The sequence below is a fragment of the Nymphaea colorata genome, chromosome 2 (assembly GCF_008831285.2).
Source record: "Nymphaea colorata isolate Beijing-Zhang1983 chromosome 2, ASM883128v2, whole genome shotgun sequence".
Classification (NCBI taxonomy): Eukaryota; Viridiplantae; Streptophyta; class Magnoliopsida; order Nymphaeales; family Nymphaeaceae; genus Nymphaea; species Nymphaea colorata.
The window spans coordinates 16955559-16975954 of record NC_045139.1 but is presented as its reverse complement, the minus strand read 5'-3'; the positions used below and the strand labels follow the sequence as shown (position 1 = coordinate 16975954).

The 20396-nt window shown below is 37.4% G+C and overlaps 2 protein-coding genes across 2 annotated transcripts; both read left to right on the top strand.

The window, feature by feature from the left end:
- Nucleotides 1-3795: 3795 nt before the first annotated feature.
- On the top strand, nucleotides 3796-5006 carry LOC116248226 (gibberellin-regulated protein 2-like). The gene is made up of 4 exons (XM_031620888.2): nucleotides 3796-4036; nucleotides 4171-4215; nucleotides 4332-4383; nucleotides 4487-5006. The coding sequence occupies exons 1-4, from the start codon at nucleotides 3986-3988 to the stop codon at nucleotides 4666-4668; spliced, it is 330 nt and encodes a 109-aa protein (XP_031476748.1). The 5' UTR covers nucleotides 3796-3985; the 3' UTR covers nucleotides 4669-5006.
- A 4765-nt stretch (nucleotides 5007-9771) lies between these two features.
- On the top strand, nucleotides 9772-20338 carry LOC116249330 (uncharacterized). Its single transcript, XM_031622580.2, has 14 exons — nucleotides 9772-9918; nucleotides 11609-11815; nucleotides 12018-12139; nucleotides 12242-12435; nucleotides 13395-13536; nucleotides 14836-14876; nucleotides 16173-16245; nucleotides 16350-16383; nucleotides 16587-16858; nucleotides 17060-17302; nucleotides 18437-18538; nucleotides 18704-18754; nucleotides 19599-19686; nucleotides 19856-20338. Exons 2-14 carry the CDS (start codon nucleotides 11647-11649, stop codon nucleotides 20023-20025), a joined length of 1701 nt encoding a protein of 566 aa, XP_031478440.1. The 5' UTR covers nucleotides 9772-9918; nucleotides 11609-11646; the 3' UTR covers nucleotides 20026-20338.
- The last annotated feature ends 58 nt before the right edge of the window (nucleotides 20339-20396 follow it).

Below are 20396 nucleotides of genomic sequence, written 5' to 3'. Positions count from 1 at the left end.
TAGGCTTTAACCAAGGTGTTGTGTCGTGGGTTTTCAGGATGCATCTGACTAGGAATGATCCCTAAGAAAGTGGCAAGTACTATCATTTTGTATTTATACTGTTAGTTTGCTTTTCCTGGGTAAGAAATGAAACAGACCACTTTCGGAGCAAGTTCTATTTCCAATTCAGTGATGCAGATCTCTGTGTGGCTGCTGTAATTAAGAAGACAAATTGCCTTCTGCTATATAAGTGATGAAGAAAATATTTTGTATGCAATTGCCTCGTCAACCCATCACCTTTAGAAAATTTTGATATCATTAATTTCTGCAAGATTCTTTGTTTATCATGAGGATTTTCCCCTTTTGGCGAACCTTCTGAGCAGACGGGCCGATGGTGGATTCTTCCGGTAGCAATTGAACACAGGTAGTGGACTCGGAATCCAATTGGTTCCAGCTCCCTGGTTGATCACAGTGCAACCATTCAAAATCACGACTTGAGGTAGGTCACGGGCCGCAAGGTTGAGGGCTCCCAAGTGGCTGGAAATTACTCGGCCAAGCACGGGCACATTGAGAAAAGAGTGGCCAGTAACCACTGGACTGAAATGGTAGAAGTGGATTGTGGGCGGTCATGGTTCAAGTTCTATACATGGGTTCATTATCAGTGGCGGAGATGGAGGGACGTGACTATATATATATATATAAGTTTATATACGAGTGTTCCTCTTCAACTACTATTTTATATCTCTATATTATTGTCACTTAAATTTCTCTGCTAGTCTTGCCTAATGTAAGTTCTTTGCCTATTACAAGTTATTTGCATTGTTAGAAGGATATCAGATGCACATGCACATGCATGCATACACACGCGCATGAAATTTTCTCAAGGATACCACTGGTGCAGTCAAATGTCCGTGCCCTTCAAGTGGGAGTGCAATTGGATGCAGATCGAGTCAAATTCCATCAATGTGCGTCATTGACTAGGGGCCTTCCACCTGATCACAGCCTAAGACTGAGTGCACTTCTGACATGGCTGCCAGGTCCACGAATCCTAAAGACCTGTTTGGCAGTGGAACAATTACAAATTGTTTGATGCATCTGCTTTGAAAATTATGGTAAATTTATAGAACAATGTGTTACATTGGTTCATGTATCTGTTTCATGTTTGCCGAAAAGTTAATTTTTTACTTCTCCCACTATATCCTTTTAGCCAGGAGATTTTTCCTTTTTAACAATTTAAAGACATTTATGTCTTTTTCCCTAGCATGGCACGTTTGGTTCAATCTGAATCAGAATCTATCCGCCTTGCCTCTCTCTCTCTCTCCTTCTCTTTCTTTCTTTCTCTGCGTACTGTGTGTCTGCGTCTGTGTGTACACGGTTGCACAGTGTGTGTGTGTGTGTGTTTTGGGGTGGGGGTGGGTTTTGTGGGAAGGTGAGTGGGGTGGTTGTGAAATATATGCAAGCTGTTTGCTGAAACAAGTGGCTCAGTTTATGGCCGGTGGGAGCAAAATCAAGCTCTAAAGAAAAAGGGTTTGACTTGAAAAGAGAAAATAAAAAAATAAAGTGGAGTCGTGAGATGACGCCTTCACCCTCACGGGCACAGATGATCTGTCCTTCTAATGGTCAAACACTTGGAATACCACTTTGTTTGTTGAGAAATTTAAAAAGCAAATGAATTGCAGAAAGCTGCCGTCTTATCATTTAATTGCAGTTCGGTGGTTCTTCATTACTTGCTTTTCTGTTCTCCTCAGGGGCGTTATCGGTCTTCGTACGCTCTTTGTTCAAATAACTGCTTCCTCAAATGGTGCCTAAAATTATAAAAGTAAGATTGAGCACCTCTTTTGTCCATTCTCAACGTAATGGTTCACTTGAAAATAAAATAGTAATAACATCAAGCAATTGAACATGATAAATTGCTATCTTTTGAAACTTGAGAAAATCCAAAGAGTGCTTGTTTTTTAATGATAAATGCCAATTTCAAAGTCCCCACTATCCTAAGTGCCGTGAACATTTATAAAGGAATGATGGACTGTGGCTACCAATTACATAAAAGTGAATGACTCTTTGAAAAGATGAGAAACGCCACTGAACAAGATAAAGGCCAACATCTATTATTCAAAGAATATAGGTTCCCAATACTGCCTACATAAAAAAAAACGGGTACATTGGTTTGACTTTTTCAGCTGCACTTATTATTATTATTATTATTATTATTATTTTGTTCGACGAGGATTGACCCTTCTGTTGACTCTTCCCCTGCATAAAAAATGAGTTCATTTAGATTTAATAGCATCAAGAATTGAGAACCGTGGATTTAAGATTAAACCCTTACCCCTTCGATTTAAAAACCGATTCTTTTTCAATGCAAGATCTTAGGCCTGATCTAGAACCTTTAGTTTGATAAATTATGGATTTTACCATGACTCTTTTGCTACACCTCATATCAGATCCACATCAATCGTGGATTTAAAATCTAGAGTAATCAAACACCCCCACAAGAACCGGGTGACTTGACGGGCCATCTCATGATTAAACTATGCTAATTCATATTTCTCAAATTTTTGATTCAATTAAGACATATCTGACTTTTCTTTTTCTTTGGAATGAGAAAATCTTACACCCTCCTATGATCCTGTCGTTATGGAACTCCCAAATATTGTGAATAAATCATGGATTAAATGTTAATTTGGCCTTGAAATTAATTTCCCTAGGTGGCTAGCTAGCTGTGTCTGGGATAAAGACCTCCATAATATATATTACCTAATCCACCGGCCCATTTCCTATTCCTAGTGCTTCTCATAAAGAGTGTCGAGCTTCTCAATTACCAATATGCTGCAACTGGCCGAAAGGTGCACAAAAACATGACCACATTTCAAAACCCTATTGACGCCTTTTTTTTAATGGGAAAGACATAGCACCATCTTTTGATTCTTTAACAGCAAAGTGTCTGTCAAACTATACAAAAAGAGAAGCAGTACCTTACATAGCATTGTAACTTTTGACCACCCAATTCATCTAGGTGTATAATTTAAATAAGGCACTAATATGTGAATGAAAAAAAATCATTCACAAATGTCAATATAAAAATGAGAAGTTTTTTGGGGTTTGTGTGGACAATTGCCCACACACAACCCACCGCTGAACCCACAGCTGCCTCCGCCCCTGATGTCTCTCAGCTATATAGTTGAAGGGTCTGACACTTTTTGAATTAGTACTCCTCAGCAAGAAACTTCTTTTTCCAATTTCGGCCGCCACTGCCTGGAACATATATACTTGATAACTTACGAGCTTATTTTACAATTAATTCTACATCTCTATACAGTTGTTTCTGGACTAATTGGTTTACTATTATCAAAGGTATGCGTGTGTGAATACACACGTATATAAATGTTTTTATTCATTTTATCAACTTGCAGACCTTTGGAAAACTTTGTTATGCTTTATGGCCGTTTGAAAGCAAAATTCTACGAATTACCTCTTACAAATCGATTGAAGTATCTTTATACTTGTTTAATGAATGGGTGTTTAAAGTTTCATTTTGGTGTTCAATTAGACAGATTTTTCCATGTCAAGCAAGCGAAAGAAAGTTCAGTCGCCTCAAAGAGCGTGAGTAAAAGCGTATTAAAAGTCTAGTGGGGAGGGATTTAGAGGGGGCGGTAGGTTCGTTGGCCTTCCGCTTAGAACTGGTGCAGGTCTGTCTTAAACTAATCACCTTCCTTTCGTCCTCCTCCTTTTGAAGCAACGCGTCCTTGTAGGCCAGCTTGAGCATAGCTGGCTTCCTCATAGCTCTCTCTCCTCCCTGCCTTAGCCAAAAGGTATGTACACGAGAAGCTTCTTATTTTCGAGTCTCCTCTTCGCCTTCGTACGAGCGCCAACTCTATAAATTGGACGAGCGCTTACGTCTCAACCACATCCTCTGAGTTCCTGCACTGCCAAGACACTTCCTCTCTATCCCTCCTCCCTCCTTTCTTTGCAAGAGAAAGTACTGTGTCTGAAACCGTAGTGAGTCATGGCGAAATACTCTGGTCTTGCTTTTCTCCTCTTGCTCGTGCTGACGATGGTGAGCCCATTAAACCACTTCTTCTTCTCCTTCTTCTTCTTCTCTCTCTGTCTCTGTCTCTTAGTTTTGATGTAGTGTGTTGACACACTAGCGTTCTAATTATTTTCTCATATTTGGCTTTTTGTTAATCCCAGATCATTCAGTGTCAGGCGACCTGCTCAGACCAAGAAAAATCCGAAGTATCTCTTTCTTTCTCTCTAAAATCGCTATATAGTGGCCAGTTATGATCTTTCTCTTTTTTTCTTAGCCTGTATCTAACGACGTCGACGCCTGCCCTGTTGTCTTTGATTCTTAGATGATGAACGCCGAGCATCACGAGGGGAGTCGACTGCTGGGTGGAAAGATAGGTAAGTGATTCTACTTCTTCTTCTTCTTTCGGCTTTCGGATTTCACGAAACAGAGAAGTTGCTCAGTTTCCGGGTGATCAATACTTGAGCCTGGTTGTTGCAGATTGCGGAGCAGCTTGCTCGTACAGGTGCAGCAAGGCGTCGAGGCAGAAGATCTGCCTGAGGGCGTGCGGAACTTGCTGTGCTCGCTGCAACTGCGTCCCTCCCGGCACCTCCGGCAACACCCACGTCTGCCCCTGCTACGCCACCATGACCACCCACGGCGGCCGGCTCAAGTGCCCTTAATTACACAAAAATTACTCCCATCGTTTCTTCTCCCTGTGTGTGTGTCGTTTACGTGCGTATTAAGTTGACACCAGATGTGTATGGTGGTTTTTTACTCTCTCTCTCTCTCTCTCTCTCTCTCTATCTGTCTCTCTCTGGGATTGCTTATCGTGTCAATACCTTGGACAGATTGCGTAAGAAAGGGAGAATGGTTGTGTTTGTAAAGGAACATTCGAATAAAGAAGGAAATAAGGAGCAAACTTTGCAGACTACGTGTGTGTGTGCAGAAGCTTGCATATTGATGTAGTAAATTTACTTTTGAAATAAATGCTCCATGACTTTCATGGATGTTGGTGTTACAGATCTTCTTTCGGCTCTTCTGCTTGTTCTTTTTCCTTTTGTTCTATCACAAGACAGAAAGATTCCGTCTGCCGAGTTCAATACAAAGTAGCCAAACAAATAGTAGCCAAACAAATAGACACTTTGGTAACGATTTCAACCGAACGGAAGATTAAACAAGTCACATTAAATTCTGCTCTTCTCTGTTGTATGATTTGTCCGGATTATGTGATGACCCAATAATAAGTACTAGGTAAGCAAAAGTTTGAATATGTTCCACTATTTGTCCGTTGCGTTAGGCAAACTAAAAGATACTTCGTCATCTCAAGGTTTGAACCCTGCTGCAACGGTATACATGATGTAAAATTATTTATGTGTTGATATTATATATGTTTCAATGTTAATATCCGTCAAAAATCGACTAGCATCAGCTTAAATTCAAACCTGTTGATCACGCTTGTCTAAAATTATATATTTTTAGACTGAAAAGTTTTCATTTTTTTCGCCCAATATTTTCATCTCCGACTTTTTATGTCTGCATCAGTAAAACATCAGTAAAGGTTTATGGATGTTTTCCTTTTTGTGAAAAAAAAAAACTTCTTTTTCCCTGTCACAATGTCTAATATTTGCCGATACACATCAAGCTAATATCGGCCGATACACATGAAGCTTATAAGAGATGGGTCTGGTCCATATCGTCCAATCCAGCCCCGTATCGCTCAACATATTAGTAAAAGGTTAATGAAAAGTCAGTTTAAACTTTCTTTTTTTTTGTTTTAAACATAATATTGCCAATCCCTAAAAATCCTCTCATATACGTATGGAGGAAGATTATGCCTCATTAAGCATGTGTTAGCAGATTTCGTGCCCGGCTCGTGATTGCGGCCCAAGTTCTGCCGTCGAAACCGGATTTCGTGCCCAGTTTCATTAAAATTAAAAGATACATTTTTAATATAAAATAATATATAAATATAATTAATCATAATAAAATATTATGTATATATATATAATAATACTACAAATAAATGATCGAGTCGAGTGAGACCAGCCCGACCTTGCCTAACAACTTATTGGGCCAGCCTGACACCCAACTCTGGGGTTTAAGCCCACGCTTGAGTCGGGCTGGTTTCTCGGCTCGATGCCTGAACTATCACGACTCAGTTGGAAGAAACTCACCTTGCCTTATGATGAGGGTGGTGTCCATCTACGCAAGATTAAAGAGGTTAACAAGGCAAATCTTGCCATCCTAACTTGTCGTGACATTATGGCCGACTCTCCCTGGGCCAAACTTGTTCCAGAAAGATATTTTTCCAAGCAAAGTATATGTGGAATAAAATGTCGAAGCTCAAGAGTTTCAGCAGCTTGGTGAAGAATAGTCAGAGCATGGAATGATATCAAGGACAAGACTAGGTGGAAAATTGCTAAAGGTGACAAAACCCAGAATGTGGATTGATAAGATGTCGTGGTCCACCCTTGAGCGAATTCCCACGGCGTTGAGAGGTCTACTCGAAGAGTTAGTAAACATTCAATAACCTCACCTTCAACACTTCCTTCTTCAATCAAGTATGCACGTGATGTTGCCATTGCTCCAATCAGAGGCCCATGACTATCTCACATGGGCCCAATAGAGAAAACTAGAAGTCGAAGCCAGAAGGAGTTGTGAATGAACGGCATTTGGAAAGGTCATACTCATATACATTACATAACAAACATTTAAAAATATTTGTATGAAAATAAAGAAACCTTGAGGGGCTGGTGTGGGCAGTTGTCCCCCTCTCTTCGAAGAAGATTGATGACAGATGAATATGCTAAAAGACATCGTCTGCAGCTGACATCAAGGTGCCACTTGTGTCAATAAGCAGATCAATGGCAAAACTCTTTACAAATGCTGGAAAGATAGTTTCCAGTGTAGCAGAGCCACATATAGACATAGTTTTCAGTGTAGCAGATATAGATTAGTGAGGGCAGTTGCCCACACTAACCCCTCGATTTTCTTTTATTTTTACATTGAAGTCTTCTAATTTTACTTTGTTATATATGTAAGTGCCCCTTCAAAAAGATTTTCTGACCAGCCAACTTTACACATATAGTTTTCACTTTTAGCCATTTGGTTCATTTGAAAGCTACGGAGTGAGAAAAAGCATGGTGGAAGGACTACGCAAAGGAGGTGGTGTGACAAGGAGCACCTGATGAATTATTGCAACGGGGATCTGACCATAGTAAGACAAGACGATTTTCCAATATTCCAATACAAGACAAGACGAAGCCGACGTTTATAACGTTGTGAAAAGTCGGACAACTAGGATTCCAGACTCCACATATTCAAAAGCTCATTTCTCCTTCCAAGCCATAAAGGTGATTGGTGGACAAAAAGTAAATCGATTCAGACTTAATTAATTCATGATATATATATATATATATATACCCATTAGTTATTCTTATACCTGTGATGTTCCTCGAATTGTTCATCACAAGCGGTATTCAAACTCTCATTTTTGAGACATTAAACGTGGGTTAGATAAGTGAATCAGTGGAAGGTCATTAGTTCATCATTGAGTACAAATAAGAAATAAGAAAGTAATGTTTTGTTTGAATTTCAAAGTTCAAATAGCTGCTCTTTCTTTTTAAATTTCAATGAATTCAAAATTAAGTCCGTGAAACTTATTTCAATAAAATAATTAATTCATGCATAACTCAAGATACCCGATTGAGGAAATGATTGATTTATAAATCTATATTTATGATATGGCAAATCATGAGTATTTATATAAAAATCTAACCATATAAGTGGATAGGAAAATGTCCACAAGTGTATGAGCGAAAACAAGTTAAGGAATATGATGTCTAAAATTGAAATTATAAGGAGATTAAAAGCCAAAACTGCCAATTGTAATGTGTTATTAATTTTGTACACATTACGTAAAATAAATTAAATAAATTAGACCTTGTACGCAGTTTACGATGTGCAATCGTGTAAAGCTATTTTTCTTTATGGTAAATGACAACTTCAATTGGATAAGACGGCTTTTACACGGGATGCATGTGAATAAAGTTGATTTAGTGTCATTTGATACACACACGGATATCATCATCCTCCTTACCATTGTTTTACTTTTCAATATCTTCATATTCATAAGTTTCATGTTGGTAATTCATAAGTTTCATGTTGGTTGTTGATCACTCATATACAAGTTAAAACATATTTACAAAGATAGACAAAATGGCGAAGGTTTTGGCTTTCTAATTAAACGGTAAGACAACTCACCCAACTATACGTCATAATTACTAAACCGAATTAATCTACCCAATTTTTCGTCTTTGAATTGGTTTTTTAGTGAATGTTTAAAAGACAAACACGAGCTCATCCACACTTGTTTGTGCACATCCAGGTTCGGGCCCGAAAAACCAAACCTGATGGGATGGCCCGATGGGGCCTGACCTGGCCCCTTAATATTTAAAAAATATTTTGTTATTATTTTTTATTTTAATAATATATTTTATTATTTAAAATAAAATTTATATTAAAATAATATTTTATAATCATAACTGAGCTACTCCTGGTACAACCCATTCACTAAAAGGTTAACTTACTGGTTGAATTTGAATGGATCTGGGTCTAATATATTAGACAGTCCCACGAGAACCCGATCACTTTCCTATGACCAATTAAAAATTTGTTAAATATATGATTCATGTCCCTTTGCCCCTAAGTAGAAGGTCAGTCTCTAATTCTATTCTCGTGGGCATCAACCCCTTATGCATACCAATGTAACTAATACCAATGTAACTAAGGGATGAGGGGAGGAGACCCTAAACGCTCAACCCCGCTTAGGATAAGTGAAGTCTATTTTGAATGATTTTTTTCTTCATGGAACCACGTGGGTTTGAGCCACAACCGCTCTACATGGGTCAATCTACAACAAAATTTTCCCACTTTTTCATATCATAATCACACAATTCTTTGCATTTTTGTTCGATAAGATTTTGCATATTTATTGTATTTTTGAAAATTTATTTGATCTTTTAAATTTTCTTTACAATATGAAAACAACGGCCTTGATACATAAACACTACACATTTTATTACACTTTTCCTACTTTATTTTCATTTGCATAAGTTTTGCAAAAAAAAAAAAAAGTATTAATAATTGTTATACATGACAAAGTGCTACTTTAACTAGGGTCGATCCGCATCACAGGACGATACGTCGAATTATTGAAAATTTCAGTATGTTAAGTAGTTCAATATCAACAAAGTTCGGCCTTTGAAGCATAGTTGACAATCTCTTGACCTGACTTACATGTTGTTCAAGTCGGCTAATTTCATTCATTTACTGGGTCTGCGCCAAAACCTGTCGAGTCAGCTGGTGGGATCGTCAACTAATTATTATTTTTTTAGTCGAGTATTGTTGAATAATAAAAGTCATAAATTATAAAATATTGCAAACTTTATTAAATATGTACAAATATTCATATTGCATCTAATTTTAGTTTATAAAAAAAATCAATCAAGAACTCTCACGAGGCTTATTTTCTTCATTGATTAGTAGATAAAAGTACACTAAAAAATTTATGACCTAAGCCAAAGCCAGCCCAATCGCCGAGTCAATTCTCTGACCCAACGATCAAGTTTTTAGTGGATGTCAGTATGGTTTTGTGGACATATTGACGATTTCGGATACAGTAAAATTGGACTAAATACTCGATCCGTTAACGACCCGGACACGTCGGCAACCCCTCCGTTCGCCCGGACGTATAAAACACCCGCGCCTTCAACTCTGGCGCTCCTCCCAATTCGATCTCGAGTCCGTTTTTCCGCGATGAGTAAGCTGTTTGGCGATCTCTGAGAGATCTCCTCCCCCTCGCAGCCGTTTTGGTCGGTTGATTCTCTCTCTTCTCGGGAAACCCTAGTAATCTCAGACGACCATTACTGGTAACTCTCTCTCTCTCTCTCCCCCATGGACTGCATGTTTCAGTCGGCGGTTAGTTGATTTAAGATCAAATAGTTTTACATTTCAGGAGATTCGCGTAGTTGCGTTATCGAGGTGCATATATTTCAAATCTCTAGTAGCTTCGATTGTGTAATGAGAGAATTTCATATTTTCAAGTCTTCGTCCTCGTGTCGTTTGATCATCTTGACTTGAAGAAGGTTTTCAAGTTCAACATTTGAAATATTTCGTGCGTTTTGGTTTTCGTAAGAGGGGTAACTTGTCAGTTATCTTAGTTGCTTGATATTCTAATTATCAATTGTGCAGAATTTCGCCTCCTGTGTATAATTTTGTCTCTCTCCCGGGTAACATTTTCCGCCTATGTCACTTCCAATTGTTGATCTGTTAGTGGGTTTCTGCTGAAGCTCCATAGTATGATGTGTCTGTTGGAGCTCTGATAATTGTGAAGCCCCTGTGGCTGGCAATGTGAACCTCTCTTTTAGCAGATAGCGTACGCTTTTGGGCATTTTCTACGCTTAAAAGTTGCTTCCCCTTTGTGGATAAGTGACCTCCTTTTTGCACTACGGATGAATTTACTTATAAGAACATGGGTTTTTACATCTGTGTGATTAAAATAAATGTCAGCCATAACTGTATGAGTTGTAGCATGGTATGCGCAGGGCTGTGTTTTCCTTATTGATTACGTCTGAAAGGGAGTTTCCCACTGGTGCTAGACCGCAGTTTCATGGATGCCTCATATATAAGTTTTTCCTAGGATGACTTAGGTTTACCTGCAGGATACTTACTGAAAGTATGTCGAATCTAGTATTTTGTTTCTTCATGAGTTTCTATAGCAGGACGAATAGATGCTGCTACTGTGGATTTTTTGTTCCCATAGAACCTTTTTCTAGAAAAAAGCAACTTGATATGGATCCAGGTACTAGCTCTAAGAATTTGTCTTCTTAACCAGTTCACTATTTGTCACTCAGGTTTCCATTTTTTCCCTTTAAAAGTACGTCCTTCTTATAGCATTGACAACAGAACACTTCTTAAAAGTAGTTGTGCTCTGTGTCTCTTGCTGTTTCATGTGACATAGGTGCACAGAAAAAAAGTTAGAAAACTTTTTGTAGATTAAACTTAAAGTTTCTAACTATAATGCACATTCACTTGCACAACTCCAAAAATTAAGTTCAAGAGCAAAAACACTAGTGAGTTTTTTCATGTTGAGAAACTCTTCGCTGTCTGGCAATGCGCTTCTGGCCTTAACTTGCCAGGTCGTGCCTCAGTGCTGTTACTTTGAACGAAACAGTTTTTTTCGAGGTAGTGCTATGGGAATGTTATGGTCCTTTTGGCTATAATTATATGACTGGTAATCAACTGGATGCCTGAAGATGAAATCTTTAGTGTATATGAGAAATGGGAGCTTATATTTTGGCTAATATCTATGTGGTGTGATATTATATTTTCCTCGTCGGGTGCTTTCTTTCTTTTCTGCTTGTGCTCCGGCATCAACTGTTTTGGCCTCTTTTATATCTGTTGCACATAATGACTAATAACATTTATATTTTGTGAACAATGCTTATATTTTTCATTGTTGACTCTGAAAATATCTTTGATGCTAATCTTGATTTGATAATTTCTATCATTAGGCATTCAGCATATAACCATGTTTAACAACAAACCATGCTGTTTCAGAGTTCCCTTGAATTTCAGTACTAGGAAAGGGACATCTGATGGCTTCAAAAAGCATCCAACAAATGAATGGAGGCATCCTCTCTCCATCAAATGATGCACTCATCTACACAACAATGTGTGTTGTTGGCCTGCCAGTGGAGGTTCAGGTTAAAGATGGATCCATCTATGCTGGCATTTTCCACACTGCCTGCATTGAAAGGGACTATGGTATTGATGTACTTTTTCTTCATATTAGTGAAATGTTTGTCATTCTAATATTCCTTTCTTTGCATTTAACTTTTTCCGTAATCTGAAACTGAATTACATTATATCGTTTGCTAGTCTTCTTTTCCATGTCTTCCTCTCGGAGATTTTTTTTTTTTGAGTTAGTATACAAGTTTCCAAGTGGTTTTGGAATTGTTCTGCATAGGGGTTGTGCTGAAGATGGCTAGGATGATCAGAAGAGGCATAAACACTGAAGGTTTTGTTGGGGAAGCTATCATTGATACCCTTGTGGTCCTTCCTGAGGATCTTGTTCAAGTTGCTGCCAAGGTTGTTTCCTTTTGCTCTCCCTCTTTTACCTTATTATTTGTTTGTCTATCACGAATGAAGAAGTAGAATTGTTAAAAAATTGACTTTTTTTTTTTGCCTAAGGGTGTTATGTTGCCATCAGATGGGTACCCTGGAGATATTTTTAATGAGGATAAAGCGACAATTAGTTATGTTAGTGGAACTGTTCAACCTCCGAATTTTGATTGCGAGAGAGAGGTTAAGCTGAACAGTGCAAAATTAGATGAGGATGACCGAAAGAGATCAACACAGGAGGCTTTGGTGGATGGACAACAAAAGTAACTATCTTATTTATGTGTTTCTCTTATTATTAAATGTCTTCTTCTCTTGATAATTTTGTTGTAAGGTTTTAGTCTTGAGGTGCAGTTAGAATTTATTGGTTATGTTTTTCTTTTGGTGTTGGAAATGAAATGTACGATTGTGTTCGGATGTTACATTTTTCCCTTTTGCAATATGAATGGTAACTCTTCCAATGATGGAAGACCTCACATGCTTTTTGGTGGTTTTGTGTCTGCATCCACTTGGTGACATGTCTGCATGCACATCAGCCTTCTTGTGGTCAGCCTAATGAAGGCTGTATGTCCTTGTTGTTTGGCTGATGTATGGCTGATGACTCAAATTGGCTATTCTTTGTCGTTGTATGTCCATGTCAACTTGGACACTTAGGTGTGTGGTTGCACAAATGGACCTGGCCTTTTGTGTGGATCAGCATGGGAAATTGTGATTTAGCTGAATTGCTTGCTTCCTGCCCTTGGTAAGTGAGTCTTGTGTAAGTTTGGTGGGAAAAGGTTGCTGCATTCACATATTGTAGTTTCACTTTGACTTGCCAGTTGCATAGTAGCTATTTCATGTTCTGTTTCTCACATCATCAAGTTTCTTGTGATACTTTCTTATTCTCTTTGGTATGGTTCAGATTTCTAACTTTGTATACTTTCAGATCCTCAATGATGAAGGTTCTTATATGCCATTGTTGGAACCTGTCTGAATTTCTTGTCAGTCGTCACTATTTTTGGGTTTTTTTTGTTAAATATATGGAGGCAGGCTTCAGCTTTTGTATAACTTGTCTGAATTTCTTATTACTAACTTTGGGAATTTATTTTTTATATATACAAAGGGGATGCTTGATATATAAATGGCTTCAATTAGCCTCGATTGTGGCATGTAACAATTTTTTGCTGTAAGTTAATGAATCTTTTAGTCAAACTGAAGTCTAATTTTTAACTACTGATGAATATAGGTCTATGATCAAATCTGAAGGATGCGTAGAAGCTGGAAATCACACTCGACCACCAGTTGAGAAAGCTATATCTAATGGATTCAAAACAACAAGTGTTTGTTCTCCAGACAACTCCGAGCAAACAAGTGGTGTCCCATGCTCGGTAAGTACTTGTGTGTCAGGATCTTCCCATTTGAGCTCCCCTTATGCTTGTTAAGACGTGCACCCTACATTTTTTCTCTTATCCAAAATTTCCAAAAAGGTTTCATTTCATCTGCATATTGTGAAATCAAGGCTTCTCTTCATTTGTCCTTGTTCGTATCAAAAGTGTTGATGAATTCTTGAAAAAATTTCTCCCTTGTGTTAAATATGGACTATGGATCTTATGGACCTTTTATACATGTAATTATGAAGGGGTACCGAAATTCTGAAACATCTCTCAAGTTTTTTTTTTTTTTTTTTTGCATGGGGATTGGGCAGAAGCCTTTCCAAGCCCAGTCTGATGATCCAAGTTTGGCTTGACTCAAAAGTGAGAAATTTAGGTTTGACTTCAGGTTCCTCAAAAGAAAAATAAAGTAGCCTGATTTATTATTAAAATCCAATATTATTGTAGCAGAAGGTGTATCCTTAATGTCAGGGATGTGGGTATATGAGGCTGTATCTGAAGACATAATAATAAAAATAATGAAAGTTGAATGGATGTGGAAGCAAGGACAGAATTTGTAGTTGAAAGAGGAAAATGTAATTAAGCACAAAAACTACTAGAACATGGTTACACAGGAGTTCTGACAGCACGAGAGAATCTTAATTCTTGGGTGGAGCTATCATGTTACGCACTTTGGATCCAAGACTGAAAGGTTACAGCGAATGTGCATAGGTGGTTGTGAATCTAAGTTTCATGTCATCCCTTGATTTCCTAAATCAGTAAGGTCTGTGTACCTGTGTCGCCATACCGGCATGAAAAATTGTGTACTTGGACACACTTGGGTACTTTTTGAATTGAAACTGATCTAAACTAATTACTTGATTTAATGTGTTTTTAACTCAGTTTTCATTGTCTTTTTGTGAGTTACTGTTCATTAAAATGTACTGCTTTTATTTATCTCACTTGTTTTTTTAAATGTTGTTTTTATTTTGAATTTTTATGGTATTTTGAATATATACACACATATATGCGGCCGCACCCCCATACTCGCATTTTGTAAAGTTGTTGCTTATCTCCATACCCGTAACCGTTCCTGTGTGACTTAGCTAATTCCTCTTAATGTTTGCTTTGGCATTTCTTGTCTGAAACAGGAGGCTTTGATTTAGTATCTTTCCTTCTTGTTTGGTATTCAGTCAGTACTGGTGTACTAGTCCAATCCTGTGGTTCCCGGATTGCAGTTACCTGACACAGATATTTCCTTTATGTGTCACTTTTGAATCTAATACTTGAATGAATTTCTCTGTCAAACATTTCCAGGTGGAAGAGGCATCAAGCACTGTCGATATGGATGATGAGAGGTAGACACCAGATCCCATGTTCATGTCCAACTCACGAAATGGTTTTATAAGACTTCCTAGTCCAATTATCTTTTAGATAAGTTGGCTTTAGTATATGTAAAAGCAGCCAAAATATGAACAAGTTGGCATGCATAGAGTCATGCTTGTGTTAAACTTGGCCAGTGTTTTTTCATTTAATGGATGGATAGTTGATAGAGAAATTGTCCTTACCATTTCCACTTCTTCTGCTAGTTTGTCTCATTTTTCCGTTAGAGAATTGTCCTTGCAAGTTCCACTTCATGTGCTAGCTTGCTTCATCTTTCCATCCTTGTGTGACCTAGTTCTTTTGGTTCCAACTAGTGGTTATGTGTTTTCGTTAGGCTTTGACAATCCATTTCACATGTTGTTCTTTTACTTTGACAACATGTTTTAAGTGGTGCATAAAAAGAACTAATAAAAATTTAGCACTAAATGTTATTATGTAATAACAAATATAAATAAAAGTTTGATAGACCAAATTTAATGATGTTAAACAATTAAAATTTACAAGTTATATGGCAAGTAATTTGCAAGTAAATACCAATGCTTTTCAGTGTTATAGGGCACACAAATCTTACCATTTCCTGAGTGCTAACTGTGAAGTCTTTTGTTCTGATTTCTAAAACTAAATCCTAAACCAAGACCTGAAATTAATAATGTAAATAATAAGGGGACATAAATCCTTTTTAATCACGGTTTCTTTTGTTAACTTTGCTTTCCATAAGAGTGTTTTCATTACAATCGTAATAAACAAGAAAAAGTATTAGGAAGATAATATGTTCATATGCAAACAGAGCTAAAAAACCTAAAATAGTATTCAAAGTATAATAGTATATGAATTAATTATATGTATACATGAACTCACACATATACTTTAATGCTAAATTACATGAAATACTGACAAAGTTTTTTTAGAAAAAAAAAAGAAGAAGAAAAAGAAGAAAAAGCTGTAACAAAAAACAGAAGAGAAGAAAAAATAAGAAAAAATAATAGGAAGAATAAATGAGAATTTAGGTTTTCAAGGAAAAAAACATAGACTATTGAGCACCTGGACACCTCAGGTGAGGTTTTAGGCATTTTCAGTTTGGAGGTTGCCTATGAACAGCTAGTCTAGGCAACCAGTTAATCTTGAGAGCCTAAGCTGGCCTTTTGACAACTTAGGTTTTCACTCCTTTCTTGTGTTTCCTGTAGAGCCTACACATATTAAGTTGTATTTATTTCTTAATTTTCTCTAGACATACAAATATTCAACTGGATAGTGTTTACTCCCTGTGGCAGGCAAGTCGTGCAATACGGGTTACAGGAGGAGCAAAATGCATCTACCAACCGTCAAAGACAATCTGAAGAAACTGTATGTAAATTGAAAAAAACAAGTATTCTTTCAAGAAGTGAAAAAGCTTGTAGTTCATCTTCTTAGCCAAATTATTCATGGTTAACTTGGTTCATCTTTTGCAGCTTGTACGTGGAGTTCAATGTTCTGTTTCTCCGAGTAAGCTCTTTGAACCTTTTTTTTTTCTTTAAATTCTTTTCGCACATCAATCTTGTCTGTCTTGCTCTTCTAAAGCTGGAAAAACCCCAAATTTTGCTCTGCTATTTAGAGCTACTGTTAATATGATAGGAACAGCTTCTCCTTGTGTTTTTGAATTTTAGTTTTCCTTTTTATATACTTAATGATATTTTTCTCTCGAGCAGACATGGTGCAGATGGTTCGGTCTGTGGTAGCTGAAAAAGTTCCTTGTGAGGTGCCATTAGCAGATGGATGTTCTGGCTCATCCTCACTAAGAATTGAAAAGGTTGAGCAACTGAGGAATACCATCGTTACACCATTGGATGTTCCCTCTTCAAACCCTTCTACTCCATCTCCTTCTTCTGCAGATTTCCCTTCAGTTTCATCCCTAAGTTCAGTTCCGTCTGCAACTGATTCTGTAATTTCAAAAAATGCAATCTGCAACCAGAGTTCCAAGGTATGGTAAAAGGTTATGACCTCTCTGTGCAAGTAGCAATTGCTGCTAATACTTATTAGGTGTGGTTTAAAATTTTTAATGACTATCACCAGATTTTGCCTTTTATATTTCACAGCAGCAGTAGTAGCAGGCTTACAGTTTCTGCTTTCTTTTCAAAGGGTTGTATATGTAAGTTCATATGGGTTTTTTCTTTTCTCCTAGGAATTCAAGCTCAACCCTGGGGCCAAGATCTTTTCACCATCATCTATGAACCTGAGGACATCAACTCCGACAGTTTCAAATGTTGATCAGGTTGTTGATGTCTCTACACAACCTATTGTAGATGCTCAGCCAGGAATTCAATTTAATCATCCTATATCTCATGCTGGTCTACCTGTGAAGTATGCCCCGCACAGTAACTTAGCTGCTGGAAATGGTGGAAGCTATCCTCAGAATCCCCAACATGTATGCACTTTTCTTTCCTCTTGTAATAATTTAGCCTGTAGGTGAGATAATTGTGTTGTTTTCTTTATAGCTTGTATTATTTCAGTTGTTTATGTACTTTAGTATACTCAGTTTATGTTCCTCAGATCTTGGGATTGCTGTTACCAGAAAGTTTTTTGCTTGTTGGTTTTCTCTAGCTTCTTGTATAAGGCTTTGTTAAAGAGTTTGAGTACAGTAGTTTTCAGGCATCTTTCATGGACTTTCTGCATTTTGTAATGATACTGCTGTACACGCTTAGAGAGCATACTTTGAAAAAATGAAGTCATATTTAACTTTCATATCATTTGGTGTTTTCTTGTTTGTCAGATGTAAAATACTTGTTCTACACTGTAATCTCTGTTGTGACAGAGATTTTGTTTAAGATCCCATTGATGATCCTTTACTTTGTTACCATCTAGGATTCCTCAAAGGGGTTTTTGGTTGGATCTAAACCTTGCAAACCTTTTCGAAATGAACCATTCTTCTGCAAATTCTCTGAAACTACTTTCATGGTGTGTCCTTCAAGTTGCATAATGTGTAGGTTTCTATCTGTAGGTTGGGTTGACCTAGTTTGAGAACGTGTTGCTAAATTGGTGGGATAGTAGCTGTTGAAAAATGTTGTCACTTTACAGACTAATCTCTGAAAAATTTTGTACGATTACTGTTCCTCTGTTTTTTTTTTCCTTAGAATCATGATGAGGGCTTAGAAACTTGTCATGCTTCTGTTATGTATCAACACAATTGCTAGTAGTAATTTTTTGTGTTTAACGATAGACTTGAATTACGAGTTGAATCTTGGGTATATGGTTTCATATTATGGCTTTTGCGCAATTGATGTAGCACAATGCGAGGCCTAAAAGGTATTGCCATGGTTTGGAAGTTGCCAAACTTATTACAGGAATTTGCTTTGTCATTGAGGCCTTTTTTGGCCCCATCATCTCCTTTACAACTTGAAGTATGTCCTTTACTTGTGGCTCTCATCCACAGTATTCTTTAGTTCACAGATTGGTTTAATCTTTTAATTTCTAGTCTGAATTTCTGGATTCAAGTGGTAGTTTTTGTTAATATTCTTATTATTTTGTTGTGCCTTGTGCTAAGCCATTCTTGTGTCTGTAGGTTTTTGGACATATTAGTAGCAGATCTCAGCCAATTAGATATATAGTTCAGTACATGCCCCCTCAAGGAGGCAGTGTGTATGTCCATCCAAGTAATCAAACGGTATGAAGTTACTGTTCTTGTTTTGGGTTTGGTTCTCATGTGATAATCCTGTCTTTTTAGTAGTTGTTTGATTAGTTACCTAACTAGCAAACTATGTTTCCGTCTGGTACTTAATTGAAGGTATCTTTATTCATGTTGTTGTGCTCACATCAACTCTATCTACAGGTTATGGTTGGCAGAATGGGGCCAGTAGTTTATGCACCTTCCATATCACAGGTATGGTGTATAGCCAGTTTGTCTTACGGGCTCATCTTGTAATTTTTACATTACAATTGCATTTCAAAGTAATATTCATTTTTTCTCTTGGTTTGAAGCCCAATATTTCACCTGAGTTGTGAATCTTAACTCCAATCCAATCAGCATTTGTAAGGAAGGACCCAGAAAAAACTTTTGTTCTGGTTAGTTCTGTCTTGCTCATGCTCACAATCATTATGGTTGTCTCTTCTAGGAACTCCATGATTCTATGACTAGTGTTGTTATGGAAATGGCGATATGGATTGAGTTGGAATTCACTCTGGTTGTAAACCTCGTATGGGTAGTTGATGTAGAAATCAGTCATGATCCCAAGCGAATTTGAAACTTCACCTATCAAATTATTAATAAAATTTTAGATGCTTACATTGGAAAAATATATTTCCACATTGTTTCAGAAATGGAGAAAGTAGTCAAAACTCAATTGTACAAGATTTTCATCAACAGTCAATGTTGAGAACTATGGCTATCAAAGTCATGCTAGTACAGCATAGCCCCAACATTTCCAAATTAAGAGAGAGCTAATATTATAAGGAACATGAAAACAACTCTGCAGTGATAGAAAGTTGGATTACCAAGCATTTTTGTAACTAATAATACAGATCAGTTGTGAGGTGTTTGGTGTATCAGAGTGTAAGAAACATAGAAAGCATCAATGGTAAAAGGAGGATGAAGAGTCCAGTTCTTCTAATACATAAATCTGCCGTTCCTGTGTTAATCTTTTTTTGACTGTGAGGTAATAGCCATTTGTGGTCGTACGTGATGCATTTCATATGTCTAAAAGTGGCTAATCTCTCTTTTCTTACAGGATTCTGTTCATGGAGTTTCAGCGCTCCCACAAGGGTTGGTGCGTCCCCTCTTGAGTGCACATCAGCCTCTTCTGCCAAAGCATCACGGTACGGCATGGACTGTGATTTGCAGTTTTTCTTCAACATAGAAGATGCTAATGAATGTGCTTTCAGCCCTTTACTTCTGATTTTCCTAAACTACTACATAGCCACACATTATTTGGATATGAAACTACTAGGATGGTTCATTTGCTCTAACTTTTGTATTTTTGTGTAGGAGCTGCAGCGCCGCCTGTGCAGTTATGCATGGCGCCACCATTTGCACCTGGCATCCACCAGCCTCTTGTATTACCTAACCATTTGCCAATCTCACAACCATTTCCTACAGTCCGTCCTGTTACTGTTGCAAGTGGCACCGGCATTCTAGGCGGCAAATTTGCCATGTGATTCTCGAGCAAATTCACAATTTTGGTTTCATCCAAATGAAATTTTGAGAATAGAAAATATTTTTTGTACCGTAGCATATGTCTTCAGTTTTAACAGTAGTATATAGCCGCGGAAGTGGTATAAAACTTTCCTACTTCCTACAGCTTGTTGGAAGAAGGGATATTTTTTTTTTAGCTATTTGAACTGGGTCGTGTTTGTGAACGTGGGATAGGGAGAACTTTGTCGGAGACATTCTGAACTTCTAATGTTTCATTTCTCTACTTGAATTGATGCAACTCTTTGAAATAAATAAGGAGAATTTTTTTTTTTGAAACTTAATGTTGCCTTTTTTTAATTGAATTGTATGTTTATTTATAAAATTCTTGTCTAAC